This window comes from Centropristis striata, chromosome 1, assembly GCF_030273125.1.
Source record: "Centropristis striata isolate RG_2023a ecotype Rhode Island chromosome 1, C.striata_1.0, whole genome shotgun sequence".
Classification (NCBI taxonomy): Eukaryota; Metazoa; Chordata; class Actinopteri; order Perciformes; family Serranidae; genus Centropristis; species Centropristis striata.
This window is the reverse complement of record NC_081517.1, coordinates 30,286,936-30,313,018: the sequence shown is the minus strand read 5'-3', so window position 1 is coordinate 30,313,018 and position 26,083 is coordinate 30,286,936. Positions and strand designations below refer to the sequence as shown.

General features: G+C 40.8%; 3 protein-coding genes across 4 annotated transcripts; 2 read left to right on the top strand and 1 right to left on the bottom strand.

Moving 5' to 3' along the window:
- Nucleotides 1–1,194: 1,194 nt before the first annotated feature.
- zfp91 (ZFP91 zinc finger protein, atypical E3 ubiquitin ligase) lies at nucleotides 1,195–9,708 on the top strand. 2 transcript variants are annotated; one of them, XM_059337758.1, is made up of 12 exons: nucleotides 1,195–2,167; nucleotides 2,485–2,522; nucleotides 3,116–3,232; nucleotides 3,963–3,996; nucleotides 4,546–4,656; nucleotides 4,745–4,837; nucleotides 4,933–5,118; nucleotides 5,294–5,344; nucleotides 5,510–5,588; nucleotides 7,177–7,291; nucleotides 7,409–7,508; nucleotides 8,656–9,708. In XM_059337758.1, the coding sequence occupies exons 1-12, from the start codon at nucleotides 1,755–1,757 to the stop codon at nucleotides 9,611–9,613; spliced, it is 2,295 nt and encodes a 764-aa protein (XP_059193741.1). In that variant the 5' UTR covers nucleotides 1,195–1,754; the 3' UTR covers nucleotides 9,614–9,708. The 2 variants fall into 2 exon arrangements, with proteins under 2 accessions (XP_059193741.1, XP_059193733.1); XM_059337750.1 differs by having other exon boundaries at nucleotides 1,199–2,167; nucleotides 3,960–3,996.
- Nucleotides 9,709–10,071: 363 nt separating this feature from the next.
- On the bottom strand, nucleotides 10,072–12,675 carry si:ch211-113e8.11 (uncharacterized). Its single transcript, XM_059337771.1, has 2 exons — nucleotides 12,367–12,675; nucleotides 10,072–12,255 (listed from the first exon to the last, which is right to left on the bottom strand). The coding sequence occupies exons 1-2, from the start codon at nucleotides 12,441–12,443 to the stop codon at nucleotides 11,577–11,579; spliced, it is 756 nt and encodes a 251-aa protein (XP_059193754.1). The 5' UTR covers nucleotides 12,444–12,675; the 3' UTR covers nucleotides 10,072–11,576.
- Nucleotides 12,676–18,362: 5,687 nt separating this feature from the next.
- Nucleotides 18,363–23,275, top strand: cntf (ciliary neurotrophic factor). The gene is made up of 3 exons (XM_059331002.1): nucleotides 18,363–18,754; nucleotides 21,595–21,909; nucleotides 22,004–23,275. Exons 1-3 carry the CDS (start codon nucleotides 18,635–18,637, stop codon nucleotides 22,163–22,165), a joined length of 597 nt encoding a protein of 198 aa, XP_059186985.1. The 5' UTR covers nucleotides 18,363–18,634; the 3' UTR covers nucleotides 22,166–23,275.
- Nucleotides 23,276–26,083: the final 2,808 nt, after the last annotated feature.

The following is a 26,083-nucleotide window of genomic DNA, read 5'->3' as shown; positions in this document are numbered from 1 at the left end:
GGACTTTGTTTTTAACATGCATGCTCCAGTCACAACTGTGATAATGAAAATATGTTCAGAGGCAGTCTATTAATAGTGTATTAACCTGGTACATCAGGGCACATAATCCTCCTACATGGTTGCAATTTTTCTGCTTTTAATAAGAACAAATATTAGTATTGGTATGAATATTGATAATTCTGACCATGCTTGGTATTTAATGGTATTGGATCAAAACCTAATTTTGTGTTTTTGCTCACCCCTCATACAAGAATCCCATGTGGTGTGGTTTGTGTATCCTCACAGCTATGTGTTCATGACAAGTGTTATTTCCCAGGAATATTATCTCCAACATACTGCCTTAATAAAAACATCAACACCACACCTACTTTATCACACTGACCTATGTTTAACATAGATTTAGGACAATATTGCCATCTGGTGGTAAATGCACCACATAAGAGCAGTCTGCAGCAGAGCTGTACAGTTCAGACCAGACAGTGCAGCTTTTTACTGGCAGCCATGTTAGCTACACAATCGTCAGTGTATAAATTAATTGTCAGTGTATATAATTAACCACTTTTAGTCTTTTCTTGGGGTTAAAAATACAAATTAAAAATACAACAATATATTATCAGATAGTCAAATATTGTTGTCAGGAAAAACACTGCATAGACATATAATTACATTAATATGGTGTTGCTTATTGTTCTTTATTATGTTAATTATTCAAAGTTATCAAATCATAATGTAAGAGCCTTTAAAGCTACAAAAGCCTAATTAAAAAAAGGACAAAATATATCCTTAGAACAAAGTCTAAACGGCCCTCGTGACGATAATTTGTGTGTACTTCACCGTGTTGTGTGTGGAAGGTCCCTTTAATTACTTTTTTGGTAATTTTGTGTCTTTTTTTGGTAATTGTCTTTTTTTTTTAGTCATTATGTGTCTTTTTAAAATAATGTCTTTTTTGGTAATTCTGTGTCTTTTTGGTCATTTTGTAACTTCTTTATGTAATTTAGTTTTTTTCTGTCATTTTGTGTCTTTTTAAAATAATATTGTGTCTTTTTGGTAACCCTGTGTTTTTTTCGGTCATTTTGTGTCTTTTTTGTAATTTTGTGTCTTTTTTTTTTCTAATTTTGTGTCTTTTTTTGGTCATTTTGATACTGCCTCCAGCGGCCCCCAGGTAATTTGAGTTTGAGGCCCCTGGTCTAAACTGTGCTGATCTAATTTGAACTACATTTCCCATTGTGCCCCGACACCCATCCGCGTGCTCGATGCTTTTGCGCGTCTGCTGCCGTCTTTGCAGATTTATAAACAATGCGGCTAGGCTGACTCGATGTGCAAAAGGCACACAGGGACATCCAGATGATTTGTACAGCGGCTGAACTGCGTTGCCGCTCCTGAATGTAACTTCAGTTTATATTTGGCTTAAAGGAGACGCAACAAAGCGCACAAAATGGTTGTGCTCCAGGCCCGGGCGAATAAGTAGGTTTACTATAGCTTTAAGAACGCGAAAATAGTGTCTGCTTCTTTAAAATTATATCGGTTTATTGCTGAATAGATAATTAAGAAAAGTTTTCAATTCCTAATCAATAAATATATGCCTTTAATTTGCGACGAATCCTGCGCATTGATAGAAAATGTCCCACTGTTGGATAAAGGCCGCTTGCAATCAAAACGTCTTTAAACCAGATGTTGTCCGTTTTTCATCAAATTGCTAGTAAACCTGCTTCACTTAAGCTGAATTTAAAGTCGGCTGAAGTGTCCTCAAGGTGATGGAACCGGCGGGCGACCGAACCGGAGGTGTAAATAAAGGTGAAGAGCCGGTGGAGGACAAGGCCGCAGAAGAGACCCCGGCCACCAGTACCACTGCTTCCCCGCGGAGGGGGCTCAGAGAGCGGGGAGCTTGCCGCCCGAGGTCCGGCGTCTCTGCTTCAGTAACGGACGTTAACGGAGCAGCGTCGAGCCCGCAGAGCTCAGGACGAGTTTTAAGAGACAGGTCAACGAGGGCAGTACCGGCCTGGCTGAAGGACACCAGGAGCGACGACGACGAGGACGAACCGAGCCCGGATACCGGTGCGACCAAGCGAAGGAAAGTTTCCAACTCGAGGCGGAAGAAAAATCCTGAAACTGCGGGCTCGGCTGAGGCTGGAGGGGGGGTCGCAGGTGACAGCCTTCAAGGCACAGAGTACGTTTTTAATTGCACAGTCCATGCTACTAGACATGTGTTTATAATGAGCCTGTCTACACTTAAAACTTGTGTGTTTATGTCTGTGGGATCAGTTCCTGTGAAAAAGCACGCCTTCAGCATAGCTCGTCCCCTTTCTGCAGCTCTGCATGGGGAGGGTGGAGTGAAACTTACCTGGCTTTACAAATCATCACATTTTTATTCAATGCTTCTTTTTTTAAATGCATTCTGTTATCAGAGACATGATGCATAATGGCATGTCGCTCTGCAGGTAGAGAAAATGTCAGATCTCAGTGTTTTCTCCTCCTTTCCTGCAGCTCAGAGGACCCAAAGAAACCTGCCACAGATGCTCAAGGTAAAAACCCTTTATGTCTAAATGCACATTTAAATTTAAGGAACAGTTCATCTGAAAATCAAACATACAGATTTTGCTCTTACGTGTACTTCTGTTTATCAATCTAGATTGTTTTGGTGCGAGTTTCCACTGTTGGAGATAACAGCTTGAGAGATGTCTGTCTTCTCTCATATATTATGGCATAATTCTAGATAGAAAATAGTTCCCACATGAAACTGCTCACTACTCCAAGGTCTGTGGATTGTCATGGGTCACTCGGCCAGGAGTTTTATTTAAATTTACTTTGTTGAAGCCTTGAGCAACACAAGCAAAGTGTCATCTTCTCCCATTATATTCAAGAGGCAAACATCTCTGTGGCTGATTTCTCACTTGGCAATAACACCAAAACAATCTTAATTGATAAATAGCACATAGGTAAGAGGGAAGATATGTTTTCGTGATTTTAGGGTGAACTGTCCCTTTAAATCTTATTCTATATATGTGCAGGTGGATTTCATGCAGCTTGCTTGTGTGTGTTTGTGTCTGCACATGCCTGTACGTCCCTTCATGGCATACACTATGTTTGATGGCATGCTTCTGCTTCCTCACTCCAGCTCTACCCTCCAGACGCCCCCCAGCCCAGACTCGTGCCAAACCCCCATCTGGCAGGGCTGTCCGCGGCTCTGCCAAGCCTGTGTGTAAGACCGAACCTGGAATGGAGAATCCAGCTGGTGAGCAACCTGTTGACAGTGAGCTATAATGGTCCAACATGTGGGCTTTTAAATCAGATCATACAGATGCGTTAGCACTGAAGCATCATGCTCAATACTGTTCTTCGGGATCTATATTTATCTATATTACCAGTGGTGCCTTTTAAGTTAAAACTCAGGGTGCTTGAGTTAGGTTTATGCTTGCCATAGCGTCTGGCGAAGGCAGAACTATGTCTCAGGATTTAAGAAAGTGTCAACTTTGAGGAAATATTTTGCCTGCTGAATCAAATTGTTTATTCAACCTTTATTTAATTACAATGAGTCTGTTGTTCCAGATATTTGACTAATTTCTTTACAGGAATTGTATACAGGTGATACAGTTTGTCAGTGAATATTTGATATGAGATCTGAGTTTACAGTCAATGACAATTACCCCTTGGTATGGAGGAGTTGTATGTCCTATGGAGTTTTGGAAGATACTGTGCGTTAAGCATAAACGCCACTGTATATTGTCATTGCTTGTGCACTATCTGTGGATCCCAGCTTCATGGTGTCTCACATGAGTATAAGCAAGGCTTTTGAGTGAGTGCAGCAGACTGAAATGAATTATTTTATTCCTTCATGGTTTTCCGATTTCGCATCATTAACACAGATGTGTAAATGCATCTTAAATTGAAGGTGCAGGTGTCTAAAGCATTTTTGTTTTCACAAATGAATGATGATCTTTCTTTCTCTGTTTGTCCTGCAGCAGTTGGAGAGGTAAAAAATAAAGACAAGTATGACATGTGAGTAGAGTTTTGTCCCTTTAGATGAACATTATATGAACATTTTAAGAGTTTTAAGAGTTTTACTCAGTGCTGGAGTTATATTATTTTCCAAAATGGCATACAATATAGTAACTATGGTAAATCCAACTCATTCCTTGAGGTATATAGCTGCAGTTTTATTCAGTACATAAGTGGGAAAGTTTGCATTTTCTGATTTAGATGTACACACATGCTTATGTAGGATTTTATCAACAGTCTGTCTTTGACACACTCAGTTTAGGGCTGGATTTACAGACAGTAGCACAGAGATCTAGTAATAGATATATTTACTTGGTCTGACTCTGGGGATGTGCAGTATCATAGAGTCATACATGTATTGGCTTTAACAATAGAAAGGCTGCATAATGTATCATATATTGTAAATGTACATCTTGTACAGATATTTTTGGCCCCGTTGAGCCGATGGCTTTTAAAGTATTCTGTCTTGTATATTGTAAGAGTGTGGGACTAAGTGAGAGTGGTGCCGAATTTTGATGACCGCTGTGTTTCGCTCTTCTGCTGTTTCAGTAAAAAGAAAGAGGAGGAAAACGAGGATGTCGCTGAACCAGTCCTGGATGATGAAGACCCTCCATTCCGGGATGACCCGAACAACCTCGGCTACCAGCTACAGAGTCAGAGGTACACTTCTCTCAAGCACATTTACCTGACCCCGAGCAGACAGAAAGTCGAGTATTCTGTTTCAAGTGATTTGTTGTTATGCTTTCAGTGGTGCGGAGGAAGAACAGGCTCTCAGCAGTGACGAAGATCTTCCTTTTAGAGATGACCTAAATGACCAGAGCTATGATCCGAAGGCTGAACGGTGTGTGTGTGTGCGCCTGTGTTTGACAAACTCCGACATTAAGGGCACCATATATTTCATTCAATGACTGGACATTTCTCTTTATTTTTTCTTAGGGATGTCCCTAAACCAAAGCGCAGAGCTCCTCCGAGACAGAAGGAGAAGAAAGACAAGGACAAGGCACCTAAAAAAGAGAAAGAAGTTGCTGAGATAAAGATAGAAGGTTCAGATAATGTGGAGAGTTTTGAAGAAGAAGTAAAGCTTGAGGAAGAAATAGTGGAAGACCCGGATGGACCCAGGAAGTAAGCACCAGTCCATGTGTATAAAGATCAATGGGATAGATTCAAACGTGTGTCTAATAAGCTACAGCTGTAATTTTACTGTTATTAAAGTTTAACTGCAAATGTGAAATGAAAGAAAATTGATGATTTGATTTTCCATTGCAACTAATTTTTTTTTTTCTTCCGTTTATGTTAGGAGAGGCCGACGGAAGAAAGACGATAAAACCCCACGGCTGCCAAAGAGAAGGTGAGGCTGATACCCCTTTTAGGGTACCCTAACCTGAACTTTATAATAGATTTATTGAATCATCCTTAAGCATATGGTAGTGATTGGAAACACTTCAAGGGCCACTAAATAATTGTAATCGTTCCAGTACTGTGAAATGCAATGACATGTGCTTCACCCACACAGGAAGAAGCCCCCAGTGCAGTATGTGCGCTGTGAAATGGAGGGATGTGGGACCGTTCTGGCTCATCCTCGCTACCTACAGGTCTGTTCAGCAACCACACAATCCCACTGAGGCTTATTTACACGTCACTACTCGGGATAGGAATAATTAATCGATGATCCAAATAATGGTCGTTAAGAATTTGGTCGATCACATGGAATTTTTAATCGATCTGTGTATTTTTTTATTTTATCTATGACTGCGTATCAGTACTCACTGAACTGAAACAGGGCCAAGCGTTCAGTTCTGAGGCCATACGTGAATAAGCCAATGAGCTGAGAATTAAGTTGGATAAAGCTGCAGTTTGCAAACTCAAAGTTGCAATAACAATTATAAAACATGCAGAAATACATAGTATTAATTTGAGCAAAACTATCTTACTGTACCAAACCTTGCTAGCATGAATTACTTGGTTTAATTTAATCCAAAACTTATTTAAACACAAAACACATTTAAATATGCAAGACTACTGTGAAAGCTGACTGCATGCCCCTTCAGCTGCTAAAACATAAAACATTGAACTCCTTGACATTATTTTTACAGTTTAATCTCACTTGAGTTAGTTTTATGATTGACAGCGTCCATTATCAAAACAGGCTTTTGCATAGTACTGTGTGTATATATATCTTTTATTTTGCCCATGTATGCATGCAGCAGTAAATAATAAAGATAATTGAGTTGGCAGGTTTCTTCCAAATGCGCATCCCTAGTCACTACTAGAGGTGTCATGGTTTCAATTCTCAATCAAAAAATTGTAATGAGCTTTCAATTTTGATCATCAACATTAGAAGCAGGGATGGCACGGTTAGTAACAACTCACTTTAGGGGGATGGGTGTTTAAGATGGATCAGCTATTCCTATTTTAATGACAAGCTGCTCCTCTGGGTTGGCCTCAGTGCGGCACATTCCCCGAAAAATATGTAATAAGAATCAAAGACAGTTGTCAGGGCATAAACACAATGATCTGATGACCTTTATGAATCACGAAAACTCAAAAAGTGACTTAGCCCTCACAGCTTTAATAAAAAAGTTTTGTTCAAAAATTTCATTTAATTGTAACCTTTACAATCGAAAATCTAATTGAATGATGGATTTGGAGACTCGTGACACCACCAGTCACCACCGCAGTTCAAATATAGTGATTGGGACTTTATTCCAAACTTTACTATTTAATTTTCTATAGTATAAACACCATGCATGAGTTAGAACTTCTATCACTTATTTTCAATATAAAGTATCTAATCATAATTAACACTGCAGTCCATATATGAGAATAGTGACACATGTCCATCACTGTTTCACAGATTGCATCTTCAGATTGCAGATTACTCATCATTTACTACTCATCATTTACTAATTTAAAGAACAAGAAGTTTTGGAACTTAACATTTTTTTGTGTGTGTTAACCTTTTATATCTGAAATAAAATGTTCAATACAGATACAACAATGTAGTCTTCATATTATGTTCAATTAATGTAATTTTTAATTTTTTTTGATGACTGTAACATGCTGTTGTCGATTACTTGTAAAGACTTGAACCTTTAAGCAGGTCTGTTTTCAGTCTGCTACCCTCCACCCTCCTGTTAGTGATGATCTGTTTATACGTGTTTTATTTGTTCTGCACACCAGCACCATATAAAGTACCAGCACTTGCTCAAGAAGAAATACGTCTGTCCTCACCCTTCATGTGGAAGACTTTTCCGACTACAGAAGCAGCTGCTGCGTCATGCAAAGCACCACACAGGTACACCGACAGTATATGTTCTGTATGAAACATGCATTGGGTTCGATCTGTGTCTGACTACTTTTTTTAATAACTGATGAGAAAATGCATCAATATTTGACTGTTTTGTTATTCTAGACCAGAGGGACTACATCTGTGAGTTCTGTGCTCGTGCCTTCAAGAGCTCCCACAACCTGGCCGTGCACCGCATGATTCACACGGGAGAGAAGCCCCTTCAGTTAGTATTTTCAATTCACTTTATTTTTATTTCTTTATTCTCTTTAAGGAATACTTCACCCTTAAAATTAGTCTTTGTTTGTCTGTTACATCCATGGTGCAAGGGGATCTGAAAATGGCCAAAGACAAAGTAAATCCTCAGTAAAATTAATGAAATTGTGGTCAAGTAAAACAGCTCTCAGCTTACAAACTCTCACAGGACTCTTGCAGTATAATCAAGGTCTCATCTATCTCTTATCTTATGCTCAGTATTTCTCAACACTTTCACTGCTACCGGCTCAGACCTGTGCAGGCACGCTACTTGGCCAGACTGGTTAGGACTAGGATTGTAAAATTACAGGAAATTATCAAAGTTGGAAACTTTCCATGAGAATTAACAGGAATTTATGGGAATAAAGTGGGAATTTAAAAAAAATGAAGGTTGGCCTTTAACAGGGAGCTTAAATATAGTTTGGGAAAATATATTTTAGCATAATCTTGACTAAAACAACCACATTTCATGCAAGTACACTTGAATATTTATTCTATTCCTCAATCACATGCACCTAGCACACTGCTTACTGAAGGGCTGCTGAGGCCACGCCCCCTACATGCACTGTGCATTCCTCCGTCATAGGAAGCTCAGTTCAATATTTAACATTTTCATAGGACTTTTTTTGGGGGGCATTTAACTTAACTTAACTTAACTTAACTCATAACTCAACTTAACTTTTTGAATGGGTGATAAAGTTCTACTTCCAAATAAATCTGTTGAAATGTCATTATTTTTATTTTGCATGGATGTCAGCTTCTGACCAAACAACATGTTTATATTTGTTTGGATATGATACAGTTTGTTTAAATTCCCCCCAATTTCCAGTTATTTTCCAAAATTACCTAGCCTAACTTCCAGCTTAATTTGGGAGCAATCCATGTGTTGGGAAAGTACTGTGCATATGACTGGATAAACAAGACTTGGATTATACAACATGGCTAGTGTAAGAGTTTCTAAACAATCATTTGTTGAGTTGAGCCTCCATTTATTTCCATTGAATTTAAGGAAACATATTGTAAGTAACTGATATAAAAAGGTTATTTCAAGGATGAAGTCTTCCCTCAAATGTTGCAAGTTTACTTAAATGCATTTTCTCACATTTCTTTCCCAACAGGTGTGAAATCTGTGGCTTCACCTGTCGTCAGAAGGCATCTCTCAACTGGCACATGAAGAAGCACGATGCTGATGCCACGTATCAGTTTGCCTGCTCCATTTGTGGCAAGAAGTTTGAGAAGAAGGACTGCGTGGTGGCCCATAAGGCTAAGAGTCACCCTGAGGTGCTTATAGCTGAGGCACTGGCAGCAAACGCTGGTGCCCTCATCACAACCCCTGCCTCCCTGCTGGAGCTGCCAGGAAACGCCATGCAAGCAGAGGTCGCCAGCCTGGACGTGAGCCAACTAGGGCAGGATGGGCAGGTGGACCAGCTGAGCCATGAAGGGCAAGTGGCTCAGGTGTCCCAGATGGGTCATGTGACCCAACAAGTGAGTCACCAGGTGGTTTTACTGGGACAAGACCAGAGCCTCCATACCATGCAGGTGCCAGTGACGATCGCCCTGTCCCCCATCGACCCCCCTTCGCCGGCTGACAACCAGCAGCAGACTCACCTCCAGCTCCAGATGCCCGTCCAGTTTGTGCAGGCCGCTCAGCACCTCCACTCCAGCTCAGTGGTGACACAGCATCAACCCCAGCTGCACCCTCTCCAGTCGTACTCCTCTCAGCAGCAGAGTCAGGGGCAGACACAAATCCTTCAAATGACCTTCCAGCCGGTCAGCCAGTCTCAGACCCACATTCAGCAGATCCCCATTCTAGCCACCTCTCAGCAGCTTCAGACCCTGCACACAGCGGCCCTGAGCCCTCCTCTCCTGTCCCAATCTCAGCCCCAGTCCCAGGACCCAGTCTCCACTAATGGGGACAGCCTTATCATGGACAATCCAGTGCTCTCGTCTTCCTCTCCCTCAGCCGGTTCTCTCGTGCACACAGAAGTTATGGGGGAGGACAGCGTGGTCTGGGAGCAGACGGGACACGGAGAGGTTCTGTCGGACAGCGTTGAGAGACAGCAGACCCTCATGTAAAACACTGATAGTGAACACAAAACTGAAGCTAGAGGCAGACTGGTATCAGTGAGCTGACATACTGTGTTTCAATGTTTGAGGTAAATGTAGGATCACCAATATATTATCCACTGTTCACTCATAGTCATCATATTTGGTAGCTTTTTAGAATAACCGTATCAGGGAAAGATATGTATGTCTGTCAGTGTAAGTTGTTGCCTTTGTACATAAGTCCTGTAAACTCCACTAGCCTTTTATGTGAGTGTGCGTAATGATGCTGAGGTTATGTTGCAAAGCTGTTGCTATTATGCAATAATATAACATACCTCTAAGTATTATACATCACACATCTACTGTAGTGTGTGGCATCAAGGTTCCTACTGGGAAAAAATCTAGTCTATTTATATTATGATTTAACACAAAACACACTAGAAATATATGAACACACACCAGTGTGTGTGTGTGTGTGTGTGTGTGTGTGGGGGGGGAGTAAATTCTGTTTAAATGAATAGGCAGCTATTTTTTCATTTAATGTCAAGGTCTACTATAAAGCCTTTATTTGGCAAGATTAAAAGAAAATATTACAGAAAATGATCTTGACAGAAACATTTCAAAACCTGAAAAGGTATAGACAAAAAAGATCTTTAACAGTCATGTAAAAATGTGCATATATTAGTTATCTGGCAGTGCCATTAAACCTGTTTCACGCTGTGCAGCTGTTTAAGCTTGGCTGTTCGTAGACGTTGAAGGAATAATAACCAATATTATGTATTTACTACTCACTAAAGTCCTTGGCAGCCAAAAGGTGACCTTGGAAATTGTTAATCACACATGAACACATAAAATAACAGCAAGCACTGTCACTGAGTTAGACAATTAAACTCAAATTTTGTCAGTAACATTTGAAGTGTAATGTAATTTGATAAGCATAGCTATGTAGAAACCTTGGAGCATATGTCAATACTAAATCTGCACCTCTCTGGTTTGTGGTTTAGGGTGTGTGTTAGAGCAAACACAAAACTGTTCATTTAGAAGATGTAAATAAATGTCTTAACATATATCCAAAGTGTATTCACTGACAGTTTGAGAACATTACAAAAATCACACAAACCAAAGCAATCACACACATCTGGGGCAGGTGGTTTTAGGGGTCAACATTAATTATAAGGTTGGTGGTTTGTTTCACAGCTCCTTCTGTCCACATGTCAAAATGTCCTTGGAAAAAAACAAATTGCTCTCAAATAAAAATGAAAGTTGCTTTAGAGAAAAGCGTCTGCTAGATGCAATGTAACTAAATGCCTGAGTCCTCAAAGGGATTGGATGTTTTGAAATGTGGTTGTATGAGGTACCTCTCTATGGCTGTTGGCATGCCTCCAGATTGGACAAGAAGGCCAAGCAATGCATGTGGACTGTGCACTGCTGTGGACAACTGCAACACATATTTTATTCATTTGTTCAATATCCTTCACCGCTTATCCACATTCGGGTCGCGGGGGACTGGAGACGACCCCAGCTGACATTGGGTGCGAGGCAGGGTACAACTTGGACAGATCGCCAGACTATCACAAGGCTGACACATAGACAGTCAATTCACACCTACAGGCAATTTAGAGTCAAGCCGGAGTACCCGATGAGAGCCCACGCTGACACGGGGAGAGCATGCAAATTCCACACAGAAGTGCCGCAAGTTGGAGTCGAACCGGCGACCCTCTTGCTGTGAGGCAGGAGTGCTAACTACTACACCACTGTGTAGCCCACACATTTTAGCCACCTAAATAACAAATATCAATATCAATATACTGCCTGCTGTAGGTAATACACTGATTACTGATAAGTACCTCATACAACTCCCCTTAAAAAATCCAAACTCTCCTTTTAATTGGTCCTACAATGGAAAGTGCACGATTTCTACCACATATACACACATAACATATTTATTCCCAGTAGTATTGCTTTGACAGTGTAAAAGCTCAGAATACATCCATCAGGACATATTGATCTGCTCTCTGTTCCTCTGCATGGCATACTGCTTCATAGCTCGTTTAGGAGGAATCAAGGTGTTACTCAGTCCAACCTTCCTCTTCTTCCCTTGCTGCCCTGCTGACTCTTCCTCTTTTGTCTGCTGCTGCTGGGGGTTCTGGGATCCTCCACCACATGAGCCACCTGCATGAGGCTCATCCTGATCTGGTGTTTCTTCACTCACAGGTGAGTTATAGTCAGTGAGAGTCTGGAGGTCGCTGTCATGGGCGAACTTGCATTTGATGCCAAACCTGCACCTCCCATCTTTCCTGTATGATACACACATCCTTTTACCTCCTATGTGGGAGGGTTTGGCCTGCATTGTGAGAGGGACGTGTTTCTGCAAGGCGCTGAGTTTCCGATCTGCTTGAGCCTTGAAAGGGTTGGCAAACACACTGCCGTCAGAGCAGGTATGTAGGGAGGGAGGAGGTAATTTATTGGAGGTGAGGGAGCCCAGGGAAAGAGCAGGCAGGGTGGGCTGTCGGGCTGCAGAAGATGCTGGTTTCCGGGGGTGTGGTGGTGAAGAAGAAGAGGGCTCCGGGTCGTCATCTTCTGTTTCTGATTCACTTGAACCAGACTCCAGCAAAAAGTTGCGGCTCTTTTTGGCAGCTGATGCCTCATCATCACCCATCTCCTTAACAGAACTTGGAGATAGAAAATGTACAATGAGAGTCACAGTCGTGAACAGCCTCTAAAAGCTAACGTACTATTATTTAAATGTTCTGATTATGTGGCTTTTCAAAGAGAATACTTACACAACTGCACCGTTGTTGACATCCTCTCCATCGCTGTCAGACTCCGAGGACACTCCGTATCCAACCAGAGAGTTCATGGCTTTAAAGATCGACCGAAGCTAAGTTAGCTAGCTGGTTGGTTTCGTCTCAAAATGAAAGCACGCTAATACTGTCCCTGAACAGCCAGAATCTTACAACAAACAGTACAATTCATTGAAATATTGCATCGGTAAAATGTGTAATCATTTCCATTTGCTCTTCAAAGTAAACATGCAGGTTTGACGCTAACTAAGGTCTCCAGTTAGCTGCTGTCATTTAGCTGCTGCGCGGTGTTTACATCCTGGCCGCCCACAGCGACACCCGCAGGCCAGGAGTGGTATTGCAGCCATAAATCATTACCAGCCACAAACCACAAACATGAGCCCATGAACTCAGCGGAATGAAAATAGTGTAATGTCAGCAAAGAAATATGATAATGGGTGTAAATTATAAAGAAAAAAAATCTCAGTTTTGATTTATGTTCCTAAACCAGTTGTTCTCAAAATGTTTCTGTAGGTCCTCCCCTTTTTCCAAATACACTCTGAAAAAGGAGATTTTTTTTTTACCTGTAATTATTATTTCAATCATCTATATAAATGGTGTGGATGTGGATGTTCCTGGCCCCCACTCATCCCTACACAGCTCATTTTCTAGTTTCATTCTCCCCTCTGTCCAAGCCATTTCTCAACTTATTCTAAAATCGAAACCCTCCACCTGTTCGCTCGATCCACTTCCCACTACTCTCGTCAGAACTTGCCTTCCTTCCCTTGCTCCCCTCATCACCAACATCATCCATTCTTCACTTACTTCTGGAACTGTCCCCCTCTCACTAAAAACAGCTACTGTCACACCCATTCTGAAAAAACCTGGCCTGGATCCCACAAATTTTAATAATCTGCGTCCCATCTCCAATCTACCATTCATCTCAAAAATCCTCGAAAAATCTGTTGCCTCTCAATTACACAACCACCTTACCACCAACAATATCTACGAGCAGTTTCAATCCGGTTTCCGTCCCCTCCACAGCACCGAAACAGCACTCCTCAAAATCACAAATGACCTTCTCATAGCCTCTGATTCTGGTTTACTCTCCATACTCATCCTTCTTGATCTCACAGCCGCTTTTGACACCATCTCACACAACACCCTCCTGGACAGACTTTCATCCATAGGCATTACACACACACCCCTCGCCTGGTTCACTTCCTACCTTTCCTGCCGCACACAATTCATCCAACTGAAATCCCACAAGTCCCACACTTTCCCTGTTCCTGCCGGTGTGCCCCAGGGATCTGTCCTGGGGCCCCTCCTCTTCATTATCTACTTACTCCCTCTCGGTCAGATTTTCCGCAAACATAACATACTTTTCCACTGCTACGCGGATGACACCCAGCTCTACCTCTCTACCAAACCCTCCTCATCCCTTCCACCGACCTCCCTTACCCTCTGTCTTCAAGAAATTCATTCTTGGTTCTCATCCAACTTCCTCAAACTTAACAGCTCTAAAACTGAAGTCCTCCTGGTAGGCACCTCTTCCACTCTCTCCAAATCTAACAGCTCCCCCATCTCCATCAACAACTCCATCGTCCCTCCCTCCCCTCAGGTTAAGAGTCTGGGTGTCATCCTCGACAGTACTCTCTCTTTTCACTCACACATCAATAACTTAACCCGGTCTGCATACTTCCACCTACGCAACATCTCTCGTCTCCGTCCCTCTCTCACTCCACACACCACTGCCATCCTCGTCCACAGTCTTGTCACCTCCCGGATTGACTACTGCAACTCCCTGCTCTTTGGTGTCCCCAACAAAACCCTCCAGAAACTGCAGCTCCTCCAGAACTCTGCCGCACGCATCATAACCCGGACTCCCACCATTCATCACATCACCCCCATCCTGCAAGAACTCCACTGGCTTCCAATAAAACACCGGATCAACTTCAAAATACTCCTCATCACCTTCAAAGCGCTTCACAACCTGGCTCCACCATACATCTCGGACCTCCTCCACGTCTCCACTCCTGCCCGCTCACTCCGCTCCTCCTCCACCCTCCAGCTCTCTGTCCCTCCTGCCCGCCTCGTCACCATGGGCAGTAGAGCCTTCAGCCGCTCTGCTCCCCGGCTCTGGAACAATCTCCCTCCTGACCTCCGCACCATTGACTCTTTGCCACTTTTCAAATCCAGACTCAAAACTCATCTGTTCAGACAAGCATACACCACCTAGTCACCCACTCACCATCTCAATACTGTTCGATGTTTTATTTTGTTGCCACTGTTTTTAAATTATTTTATGCTTTTTTGTAAAGTGACCTTGGGTGTTTTGAAAGGCGCTTATAAATAAAATGTATTATTATTATTATTATTATTAAATTCTACAAAGAAATACAAATTCAGTGCTTTTATTTAAAATAGCAGTTTTTCATGTAGTGCATTACATATTGATCGTTTGTTATTATGTGTTATTTTGTATGTAAATTGAATCATTCGTTCCAAGTAATATTCACTAAACCAGCTCATTGGCTTAATTAGTTGATATTTCCAAGTAAAATGTAATTGAGGGACATCAGTGAATCTGCAATTTACTTGTGTATTTTCATAAAAAAATAAGTGGTTCTATTAAATAAATATTACTTAGAAACAGCCAGAGTAAAGATTACAAACACTTTCTGTGTAGAAAAACTTGCCTAGCTATTATTAAGTAAATGTCACTCCACATTTTTTTCAGTGTAGGAATATTTTCGAGCCCCCCATCCAACCCCCTGAGCAGCCAACACACTAGAGTCTCTCTTGAATGAAGCTAGACTTGTCATATTTTATTGTTTTTGTTTGAGAGTTGTGATATTTGGTGTAGATTCATTATTTGCTTTAGGTACGTTTCACCTTGCAGGCTTCTTTTGAAAAACTTCTCAATGTTTTTCTAGCAGTGGAGAACAAACCTTTATTTATATTTTTGCCAAAGGTTCTATATATGTGGCGTAAGTCAAGTAAAATTAATTTTAATATATACAGCCACGCATTACAGATTGAAAAAAACCTCCCAAATGGCTTTATAATCTGTATATCATACACCACCCTCCATCCTTAGAACCTAAATTTGTTTTTCTAATAAAATATATTTTACAATATACAGATTTGGCTTTGACTTTACTTAACCACCAATGTTTGAATCAAAGTGTCCCTATTAATCTGATGTCTTGACGAGTTACTTTTATGTAATTTTAAAGTGGCTTGATTCTAATTTAGTATGTCGACAAGAAACATTTGAATATTTCATTATTATTTGTTATTTGTTATTTTCTTTTCTATATGTGTGTGTGTTTCTGTGTGTGTGTGTGTGTGTGTGTGTGTGTGTGTGTGTGTGTCCCAGGATGCCTCCTTACATATTAGCCCGCTCTAACACTGTGCATTTGTTACTGATCTAAATCAGCACTGTAAATCACAAATTGTTTAAAAGAAGTTTATTGACAAAAGCCAAGCAGACACTTGTCAGGACAGGTATGTTGAGTTGTCAAACACGGCTATAACTATAGCCGACATTAGTAGCAGCTGCATTCCATTCATGTGTGCCTGTGGCAGGGATCTGGCACTGTGCATGTTGGCTTACTGTTGTGGCTTCCGGTCTGATAGAACAAACCCACCAGTAATGTCACCAGCTACACCTGTTGCTTTTCTGTTATGACATGTAAAGATGTCTGTCAGCAGATCCCAGATGAAGAAAAAACGCATCAATTACCATAATATTCAGTTATTGGTGTTGCAATATTTTTCATGATGGTATGGTAGCACACAGTAGGGTTTTATAGTGTAAAAAAGTCCATGATTAAGTACAAATCATGTATTTAAAATAAGCTATTACATCATCATTAGCTTAACTACATTTTACACTAGCTTCTGTGAGTTCAACCATTTGAACTTTCTTATTTGCATAGTGATTCAAGTATAAAGGATTTTTTATTTTCATTTTACTAACACTTCTCTAGTTTATTTATTTATTTATTACTATATTTCTATAGCACCTTTCAAAACCAGGGTTACAAGGTGCTTTACAAAGTACATTATCATGGAGGCAATACAACAGTTAAAACAAAAATAACAGAACATCATCAAAAACAGTAGTTGAACCCGGTTTGACCAGACACGCCCATAGTTTCTTTCATCCTGCCTGCTGTTAAGACATGCCCAGGCAATGCATTCAAGAGGCAGCCATGACCACACACACTTGACCTTTCACTTTAGTGATGTGCATGTGGAAAATTGCAAGAAGTGCTTGTCAGACAGAATTGATCTAATTTAGAATTTCGAGTTTATATTTACAAACACAAAAGTTTACCAGTTTGAACATTAACTTCTTAAAACCAACCTACCTGAATTGGTGTACGGGTAGGGGAAGGTTTAGGATTAGTCCAAAAACATGTTTGAGCCAGAGATTATAACAGAAGAAATTGTTAAAATAATCTGTTATTCTGTCTCTTTGTCTGTCTCTGTTGTCTGTCTCTGTGTGTGACGCAGGTCACTATCAAAGGTCACTAGCAAATGCATGCATAATTCACTGTGTGTGTGCCCTCTCTCTATGCATTTATATATTAATCATGTAAGATGCTTTTGATACAATGATCATGTGCTAATATTGTTTTAAAACTATGATTACTCTAGATACATCAAAACTAAATACATTTACCCCAACTGCTTAAACTTAGTAAGATTCTATCATCATAAAAAGGTATATTATATGCTTTTTTATTTTATGTGCACATTGCAACATCTGTGTCTCCAATTCTATCTCTGTAAGTCATAACAAGACAGGAGGTTTTGTTGAATGTTTTGGGGAACAGGCCAGGTCATGGACAAAGTGTGCTTGGGAGAGGAGATTATGGTCTTCTCTGCCTGGTGACATGACGTGTCCCTATATTGATTAAAACTGACGAATCAATGGATCAAGAGGGCGGCACTTCCTGGAAGAAATCTACCTTCATGATTAGTAAACTATTTCAAAAACCATTAGGATGTAATAAAGGGGTTCGAGGGGAATGAGACTGGTCCAGACTTCATGACCTGAAACCAGTCTCCTGTGTATCAGGGAAGTGATGTTTGAACCCACAGAGATCTCTGTAACTGCACATTTCTTGACGTATTGTAATAAAATTATGTTAAACGGAGAACTTGGACATTTCCTGCTCATCATTCCCCATCAAACGATCTGCACAGAGAAATAGGTGAGGATTTTCTGTTGGTGTCAGATAATTTAATTTTAAAGGTTTCCTCAATGCATTTGTCTAACAAACTGTAAGGCAAAAATACATGTATGAGACTTTGTTTGAAAGGTTAAAGCTTCTAGAAACTACCCCTACATGCAAACAAATTATCAGATTCTGTTTTATTTACATTTTAGGATTGTAATTTCTTGAAAACAGACTGACTGACAGTGGTTTATAAAAAGAAAACTCACAATCCTTTCATTTCCCCATAAATATTTATGTATGTATGTATGACCTGTGCACAAGTAGACAGTTTTTTATAATAAACTTACACCCCTAATGTAATATCTGATGCATAAACGAACATGCAGGCGAGAGCAATGATGTTGTTGTGGGTCTAACTTGAAATACTTGTGAAAGTTGTACCTACAGTAACAATCATATTTTACAAACTGACATCATTCAGGAATACAGTTATACTCAAGTAAATTAATACCTCAAACTGGTAAAGCAGCACACTGTTATTAGGCCTGTATGTCTGATATTTCTGGTAAAGTTGATCCAGGTTTGTTGTATCTTTGTACACTCTTCCCTTAAAGAAGACAGATTGAAACAGTCAATGCAACATCCTTCTTAAATTTAGACCATCTTGGCTTTTGTCACTACCAGTAAATCAGATAAGCCCCTCATGAATAAGTTGATGAGCTCCTCCCTCCTCCCCTCCGCGGCTCTCCGCCCCCGCTTGAACTTGAATTCCTCCTGCCTGGCATCAGGTTCCCGGGGGAAAGGGCGGAGAGTTGGCCGCTAACTCTGTAACATAAGTAAGAAACAGTGAGCAGCCAGACTGGGAAACTCGTTTTACCGAAACCAAAGAGAAGAGAAGCGATATTAACGCGGCCCTGACGGGAGAGCAGAAGGGCAGCACTGAAGTGAACCGTGACCGGGAATCCGGTGTTGTCGGGATGAGGCGCATGGGCGTGTATATAAGGGGGCCTGTTGCTTTCCTGCTACAAGTGCGCGTTCATTGAGTGTTCCCGGTAGACACAGCTGCAGGTCCAATGGCAGCTAGGCGGACTAGAGGCATGACCGGCTCGGATCTGAACAGGACCACCGTGGCCCGGGCTACGGCCATAGCAGAGCAGCTGCACTATGAGTGCTCCATCTTACTGCAACTTTATGTGAGTAGAGGAGCTTAACGTTTCCACTGGCTACAACCTGCCAGCACATCACACCGCGTGCGTGTGTGTGCATGCGTGCGTGTGTGTTGGTGCTTGTGTTAGAGAGAACTAGGCCAAGGTTAAATGGAAAATTAATAGATTTTCTGAGAGAGAGAGAGAGAGAAAGAGAGAGAGAGAGAGAGAGAGAGAGAGAGAGAGAGAGAGAGAGAGAGAGAGAGAAAGTGTGTGTGTGTGTGTGTGTGTGTGTGTGTGTGTGTGTGATGGTTGTCCTCTGCATGCCTGTAACTTTGTGTGTGGATGCATTTGTGGGTTTGAAGAAGTACATGGACAAAGAACGATGAAAGGGATGCGTGCAAAAGCAAGATAAGGTGTGTGTGTGTTTGTGTAGGTGTGTGTGTGTGTGTGTGTGTGTGTGATAGAGAGAGAGAGAGAGAGAGAGAGAGAGAATAAGAAAGAAATTATGTCTAGGACAGCAGGGGGTAGGAATGCAGAGTGGTGGGGGTGAACTCAGTTGGAATGACAGAGGTGGGCGTTTTTTCTGGCACCAGCTTACCGATGCCTGGGCACGAAGCCTTCATCTCCTCTCCACAAGCCTGCGTCTCTTTGCCTATAGGTGTGATAGGTACCGGTTATTAAAACTTCTTGGTTTGCTGCCAGCGTTCTGCCTCATCCTTCCTTTCATGTGGCTCGCTGGGAGCAAGGGAGCGGCCTGGCATAGGATCTGACCCTTCTTCCCTCTATTCTTCATGTCTTCCTCAATTTACTTAGTTCTCACACGGTTTTATATCGCTGACATTGTTGAGTATAGTTTCTGAAAATGCTGCTGTACCCCTGAAGCTGCAGCAGCAACAGATGAATTCCAGTGAACACACCATGAAGTGATTAGATATGTCGTAGCCTGTCACACAGATATTTATGTACATTTTTTTCTCCCGTGTCTTCTCTCCATGGCTGGGAGGAATTGTCTCCTCAGACAGGATTTAGTTCAGTCTTTGGCACAGTGATCTCACATGACTCCAATGTAGATTGAATATTTTTTTCATTATTATTTTTTCCAGGCTGGCTGTCCCTTGCCTATTCCTCGGGTGAGAAAACACCTATTTGCAACATCCGTTTGGTATCTCTTAAATTATTCTCCCATGTCATCATAATTCACAGTGATCCATGAGAATATTTTTTCTGGCTACACTATCGCGTCCCAGGGTATTCATAATCACATTTCCTCTGCAGTCTGAGCAGTAAACATTACTCCCCCCACCACCACCACCATTCTCAGAGCGTACAGGTCACATTAGGCCGCTCCGTCACTCTGGTACTAACTTGCACACAGGGTTCAACATTAACGCCTCAGTATAATGTCACAAGGAGGCCTGTGGGATTCACAACTCACTCAAGAACTAGAGCGGATGCCAGCTGCAATCATGCCTGCGAAATGGCTCGTAATGTCAGGTCATAATGTAGCTCTGAGAGTACAAAGGCGATATCTTTGTTATATTGTTTATTAAAAGTAGGCACACAGTACGGGCCTTATATAAATTATAAAATAATGTCAATATCAATCAATATTTTAGGAAACTTTTTGCCCTTTTGCAGAGAGTGAGATGTAAAGATTAGAGGTTGGTACTACTGTCAGCCTATATAGTAAATATGAAGCTACTGCTGGCAGTTGGTTAGCTTAGCTTAGCAGAGAATAAAGACTGGAAACAGCCAGTCAGGCTCTGTCCTGAGAGTAAAATAAATACGCCTACTAGCCTTTCTGAAGCTCACCAATGAAAATGTTATATCTCGTTTATTTAATCAATCCACAAAATGAAATGTAAAACCAAGCATTTATGGTAAGTGAGGCTAGCTGTTTCCCCCTGTTGTCAGTCTTTATGCTAAGCTAAGCTAACCACCTGCTGGCTGTACCTTCATTTCTATGAAACCTACTGAGTGAGGTATAGATCTTCTCAGCTAACTCTTGACAACAAAGTGAATATGTGCATTTCCTCAAATTCCTTTAATGCTACTATATGTGTTAATGATTTTGTGTTTCAGATATGGACTTTTACAAGGAAGTTACTGTTATTTTACACAAAATTTTTCATACAGCATGGTATGTGTTTTTTCCCCCTCCTGGCATCTGTGTTATTTTAATCTTAACGTTTAACTTGTTGATTTCTGGAAGAAAAAATTGCTTTTCTCACATACCCATTGTGAATGAAGAATCCAGAGTATTTGATGAATTGAAGTAAATGAGATGCAAAAACGCTTCTTGTGGGAGTCCGGAGGAGTAGTAGTAGAGTTTTAAATAGTAAGACATCTGCAAAGATGCATGTGTTTGGGTTGTAGTGAGCATACAGCTGGATACATGAAACTACATGACCCCTATATACTGCATTATAAAAGCTGTGTGAGAGCTTGTAAACTGATTGTTTGATAGTTATGCTATTGTGAAACACGGTCGCCTTTTACTTCAATTCATCAAGGATTTATTCCATTTTCTCAGTTCACCATGGAGGCATGTGAGAAAAGCACGGGGTGAGTAATTGTTCAACAAATGACCATTTTTGGGGTAATTTCCTTTAATGAAAGCTTTCTGGTGTCGGATTGAACACAAATTCCTCTTCAAAGAAAGACCTTTTCCTGTGTTGTGTATTTCTTGCTTTTGAATCAATGTGAATTAGCCCAAACAAATTCCTGTTGCCTTAGGAGAGAATGCCTGTTGCCTCATAGACAATGATCTTCAGTGCCAAATCTGTGTTAAAACTTGACGTCAGTGTGGTTAGCACATGATAGAAAGCATTCTTCAGTCCTCCACTTCACTTTCAACTCCTCCTCTTCTTCCTTTCCCCCTCAAGAGAGAGAAGGAGAGTTTCACTGCAGATGTTACTGTGACCGACGGTCGCCTGGTGTCCGTCCCTCCTCCTTCCTCCCAGCTGGACACAAGGGACAAGCTCTGGTGTCTCCACTCTGCTCTGCTACAGTGCCGCAGCCTGCTGGAGAGAGCCGTTGCTAAAGAGGAAGAGGAGCTGGGTGGCGGGAAGAACAGTAGTTATGAGACCCAGAGGAAGATGGTGAAGGACAGGCTGTCGTATCTCTTAATTAACACTAGAGAACTCCTCAAAATTGCTGACGGCACGGCGGTCCTGACTCCCAGCTCGGAGGGGTTAGAGGTAGGTGCTGATGTGGACTGAGTTGTTATGTTATCAGAAGTGCTGGAGAGAAATTAAAGCAGAGCTCGGTGATCTCTCTCCTTCTCGTTGGCAGTTAGACGGTCCGACCCTTCTGTTTGAGCTGAAGCTTTGGGTCTACCGGATCTTCGAAGAGGTGGATTACTGGACCAAGACGGCCATCACCACCTTGCAAGCCCTGCCCACGGGGATAGTGAGGACCGCGCGAGTCAGGAGCACGAGAAGCGCTCGGAGATGAGATGGAGCGTGTGTGGGCGAAGAGGGACTAATCAGACAGAAAAGAGGTTAGGGAGAGGGAGAAAGGGGTGAGTGGAGGAATCAGAAGATGAAGCAGGCTGTTCAGCCAGGGGCCAAAGTGAGAAACTAACATATATGGTGTGAAAAAGAAAGATATGAGTGAAAATAGCCAGCTGAGAGAGACACTCAGATCCCTACTGAGACAGGGAGATGAAGGGGTTGGGTTATTTTTAGGCAGAGAAGCCCCCTTTTACTTGAACAAAGGCCTTAAACAGAGAGGAAACAAGAGACAATAACCATCACAGCTAAATGCAACATTGTTGGAACAAGTTTATTTTAAATATGGTAGAGTCTATTACAACTTTCATATTTATTTTTCAGCTTGTAAGATACAATCTGATCTATACCTGGATTCAGAGATAATATAGAGTTTCTTTCTCTCTTTCTTTCTTTCTTTCTTTCTTTCTTTCTTTCTCTCTTTCTTTTGCACTTTTGTATTTGGGAAAATAACAGCATTAACATTATTAACAGCAACTCAAAATGCATGAAAATGTTGTTTTCTCACCTTATAACATCAACGTGGTGTCCCTCATGCATGCAGTCCTTCGATACAGCTGTAGTTATTATTTAAGATTTACTGCCAGGATCCACTGCAGCTGACGGAGGAAGCAGTCAGCAAGGGGCACATTCAGATTAAAATGAGAACATTAGAATTCACGCCATCACCAGAGTGTAGCTCTGATGTGCATAGTTTTGAATACCGTGATTATAAATCATTCCACATAGGTTTGTATCTGGGGATGTTCAGTGTGTAAAGGGAAACAATATGTGTAACAGCACCCTCTAGTGTTTACATGGATGGATTCCTTTTTTCTTTCTTGATTTTCCTTAGAAGTGTTTATGTCAAATTGTCCTTGGTTTTTATAGTTTCGTTATGTTTGAGGGCAAAAGTTTGAAGTGTGGTACAACCGCAGCATCAAACACTCCACACTGATAAGCATGCAAATGGGCACATAAGCAGGGAGTGAAGTGGAAATAAAGTGGAAATAGTAGCAGTCTGCAAACCTCAGTGATAAAGCAAATATACATTCTAATGAAAATAAAAGTCCACTTTTATTTATTTTTGATAGTTATTTTTTATAGTTTAAAGTAAAAGAGAAACTGCATTTTACTTTAATTCATATAGCGAAATGGAAAAAAAGCATAATTCCACTATGTTTAGCTAAAAAAGTTTAGTATTATATAAAAAAGTATTATATATGTAAATATTTATCACCAGTTCATGCTAAGAACCAAAAATGAACAACCCAAAAATATTCTGCACCACAATGGTCAACAGGAACACATACTCTATCTCACTTTGACTGGGTTTAGAGATGGATTTGTTTGGATTTGAACAATCCTTATTCCGACTCTAATTCTGATTTTGGTACAGACTCTGATTTGACTCAGATTCTGATTCCAATACTGATTCTAATTCTAATTCCAATTCTATTTCTGATTTCGATACAGATTCCGATTCTGCTTATCACTTCCAGTTCTTCTAGAACTCTCAACTCAGATTCTTTGCAGGGTGGGGACAAATCCGATTACAACTATTTTTAAAAACGTTTACACATTTCAGTGAAATATTTAAATATATATTTATTTAAAATGTATACATACAGTTTATGGAATGTGTAAACTTACTTCATACAGTTTCCTTTGGTTGCTGAAGATTATACACAGAGCTGTTGCTCAGTTGGTAGAGCGGTCGCCCACTGATAAGAAGGTCGGGGGTTTGATCCCTGACCATGGCAGCCTACATATAAGTACCCTCCCATGATACTGAAAACCAAATTGCTCCAGATGCTGCATTCATCGGAATGAATTCATGATGGTGGCCACCAGTGTATGAATGTGTGTGTGAATGAACGCCTGCTGTAGTGTTAAAGCACTTTGAGTGGTTGCAAAGAAAAGCGCTATATAAGTGCAGTCCATTACCATTTAAAATATATTATAGAATGATTCAGTAACATCGTCCAGTACAGAAAGAGTGCAGACATATATTATATGGAAGGTGACGAGCAGAATCGAAATATAAATTTTGGAACCGGTTCTTATTTGGAACTGGTTGTCGATGCCCAACCTTAGTCTGAATTCAGTCAGCTTAAAGTAAAAATGTGTTTCTGTCAAATGATCAATTAAACATCCACTGGGTAGTTGCAGCTCATAGTGCAATAGTCAACTTGTAGTTCATAAGTTTACTGGGTTGGTTAAATTGTGATCACATAACAGAGAAATTAATCAAAATTGAACCTCTTCCAGTCTAACCTGGGCTCCATTACTGACTCAGACTGTCTTAAATGATGCATGATGCTTTGGGATAAGAAATAAAGAAGATACTGTAAATGGGATTGAATCCCACAGATCGACTTCTTCCAGATAATCAATACGATCTTTGATAAAGTTTGACTAAAAAGCTGTGTTTAAATTTTTTAGGATGAGGGGACCATTTGCTGAGTTTACAGTTTTAGTTACGTTACAGGCAGCAGGTTTTATTGAGTTCATATGTGCCTCGTCACATGCTGTGTTTAGTGTATTTAGTGTAGGTTGATAAACTGTTGGTAGGAGCACTGGGAGTATAAACAAACCTGTGAGAGGTTTGAGAGATACAGGGTTGTCCAAACTGAAAACTGAATGTTGTTACTGGAAGCAGCATGAATGCATTTAGTCATTTGATCTGAGTAAGAATGATTTATTTCAGAGATGCAATGTAAACCCAAAGAAAAAAAGAGCGACTGTTCATGTTCATGCACTAAAGAGTGAAAATACACAATACAGCACTGAAGCATCTGGACTATCTAATAATGCTTTGGGTGTATTGTCTCTACAAAAAAAAGAATTTGCCCCCTTCCCAATCTCTTCTATTTTTGCATATTCGTCACATCTAGCCACAAAATACAGGTTTTAAATGATAATTTCATTTATTTTTATTAATGTACTATTTCATTTATTAAGAGGTTATTCATCACCAACTTGCCCTGTGTGTAAAAGTAATTGCCCTCTGTTACTCCTTTAATTAATGGACTAAATTAAATTGATAACTTGAGTCCAATTAGAGACAATCAGTCTTGAGTACTGCCAGTCTTGTTCAAGCATAACATCACTTGAGGAGAAGCTTTCCAGCAATGTGAAATTATCTAAAAGGTCTCAGCAAGCAACACAGTATGACACGACCAAAACAAATTCTAAAAGATAAAGAAAATTACTGAAATATATGAGTCTGGAAAAGGTTACAAAGCCTTTTTTGAGGCTCGGGGACTCTGGACACTCAGTACGTTTACATGACACTTGAAAAAAAAAATTTATTGCCTTTATCCGACTATAACTTGACAACTGAAGTGCATGTAAATGTGTTAGTCCGGCTAATGTCGGAGTACTCCAACTCCGTTTAAGACACCCAGATAATCCGATTGGAATCCGATTTTCGCCAGCATGTATGATAAGACAACGCATGTGCGCATGCTCCATGCCCCCACCCCCCGGGCTGGCATATGACCCCGGAACAAAAACATCCAAGAAAGCCAGTTGCAGTAGCCGTTCAGTAGCAACAGCACAAAGTGTCGAACCGAAGACAGGCTACTGTTGTAGCCCTCCAACAGCAACCGGCGTTCTTGTCTTGTTGTTCTTGTTGTTCAAAAATACCGGTTTCCCAACTTTCTCCAATTGTTTATTATGATGTAATAGGTCAACCAAAAAGGGGGCCGTATTAACCCGCTGAAATGATGCATATCACCACCTAGTGTTGAGGAGGAGGACACGTTCCAGTCAGTTATTCGATTTTCTCTGTTGCATGTAAATTGGGACAAGAACAGAAGTCCTATTAGACTCCAAAATCAAATTATAAGCATAGCTCGATTAAACTGTGCATGTAAAC

Coding starts and splice junctions, on each gene's coding strand:
- zfp91 (XM_059337750.1), top strand. CDS start 1,755: ATGGAACCGGCGGGCGACCGAACCGGAGGTGTAAATAAAGGTGAAGAG. Junction 2,168..2,484: donor GACAGCCTTCAAGGCACAGA/GTACGTTTTTAA, acceptor CCTTTCCTGCAG/CTCAGAGGACCCAAAGAAAC. Junction 7,292..7,408: donor TCATGCAAAGCACCACACAG/GTACACCGACAG, acceptor TTGTTATTCTAG/ACCAGAGGGACTACATCTGT.
- cntf (XM_059331002.1), top strand. CDS start 18,635: ATGGCAGCTAGGCGGACTAGAGGCATGACCGGCTCGGATCTGAACAGG. Junction 18,755..21,594: donor CCATCTTACTGCAACTTTAT/GTGAGTAGAGGA, acceptor TTCCCCCTCAAG/AGAGAGAAGGAGAGTTTCAC. Junction 21,910..22,003: donor CCAGCTCGGAGGGGTTAGAG/GTAGGTGCTGAT, acceptor TCTCGTTGGCAG/TTAGACGGTCCGACCCTTCT.
- si:ch211-113e8.11 (XM_059337771.1), bottom strand. CDS start 12,443: ATGAACTCTCTGGTTGGATACGGAGTGTCCTCGGAGTCTGACAGCGAT. Junction 12,256..12,366: donor GTCAACAACGGTGCAGTTGT/GTAAGTATTCTC, acceptor TCTATCTCCAAG/TTCTGTTAAGGAGATGGGTG.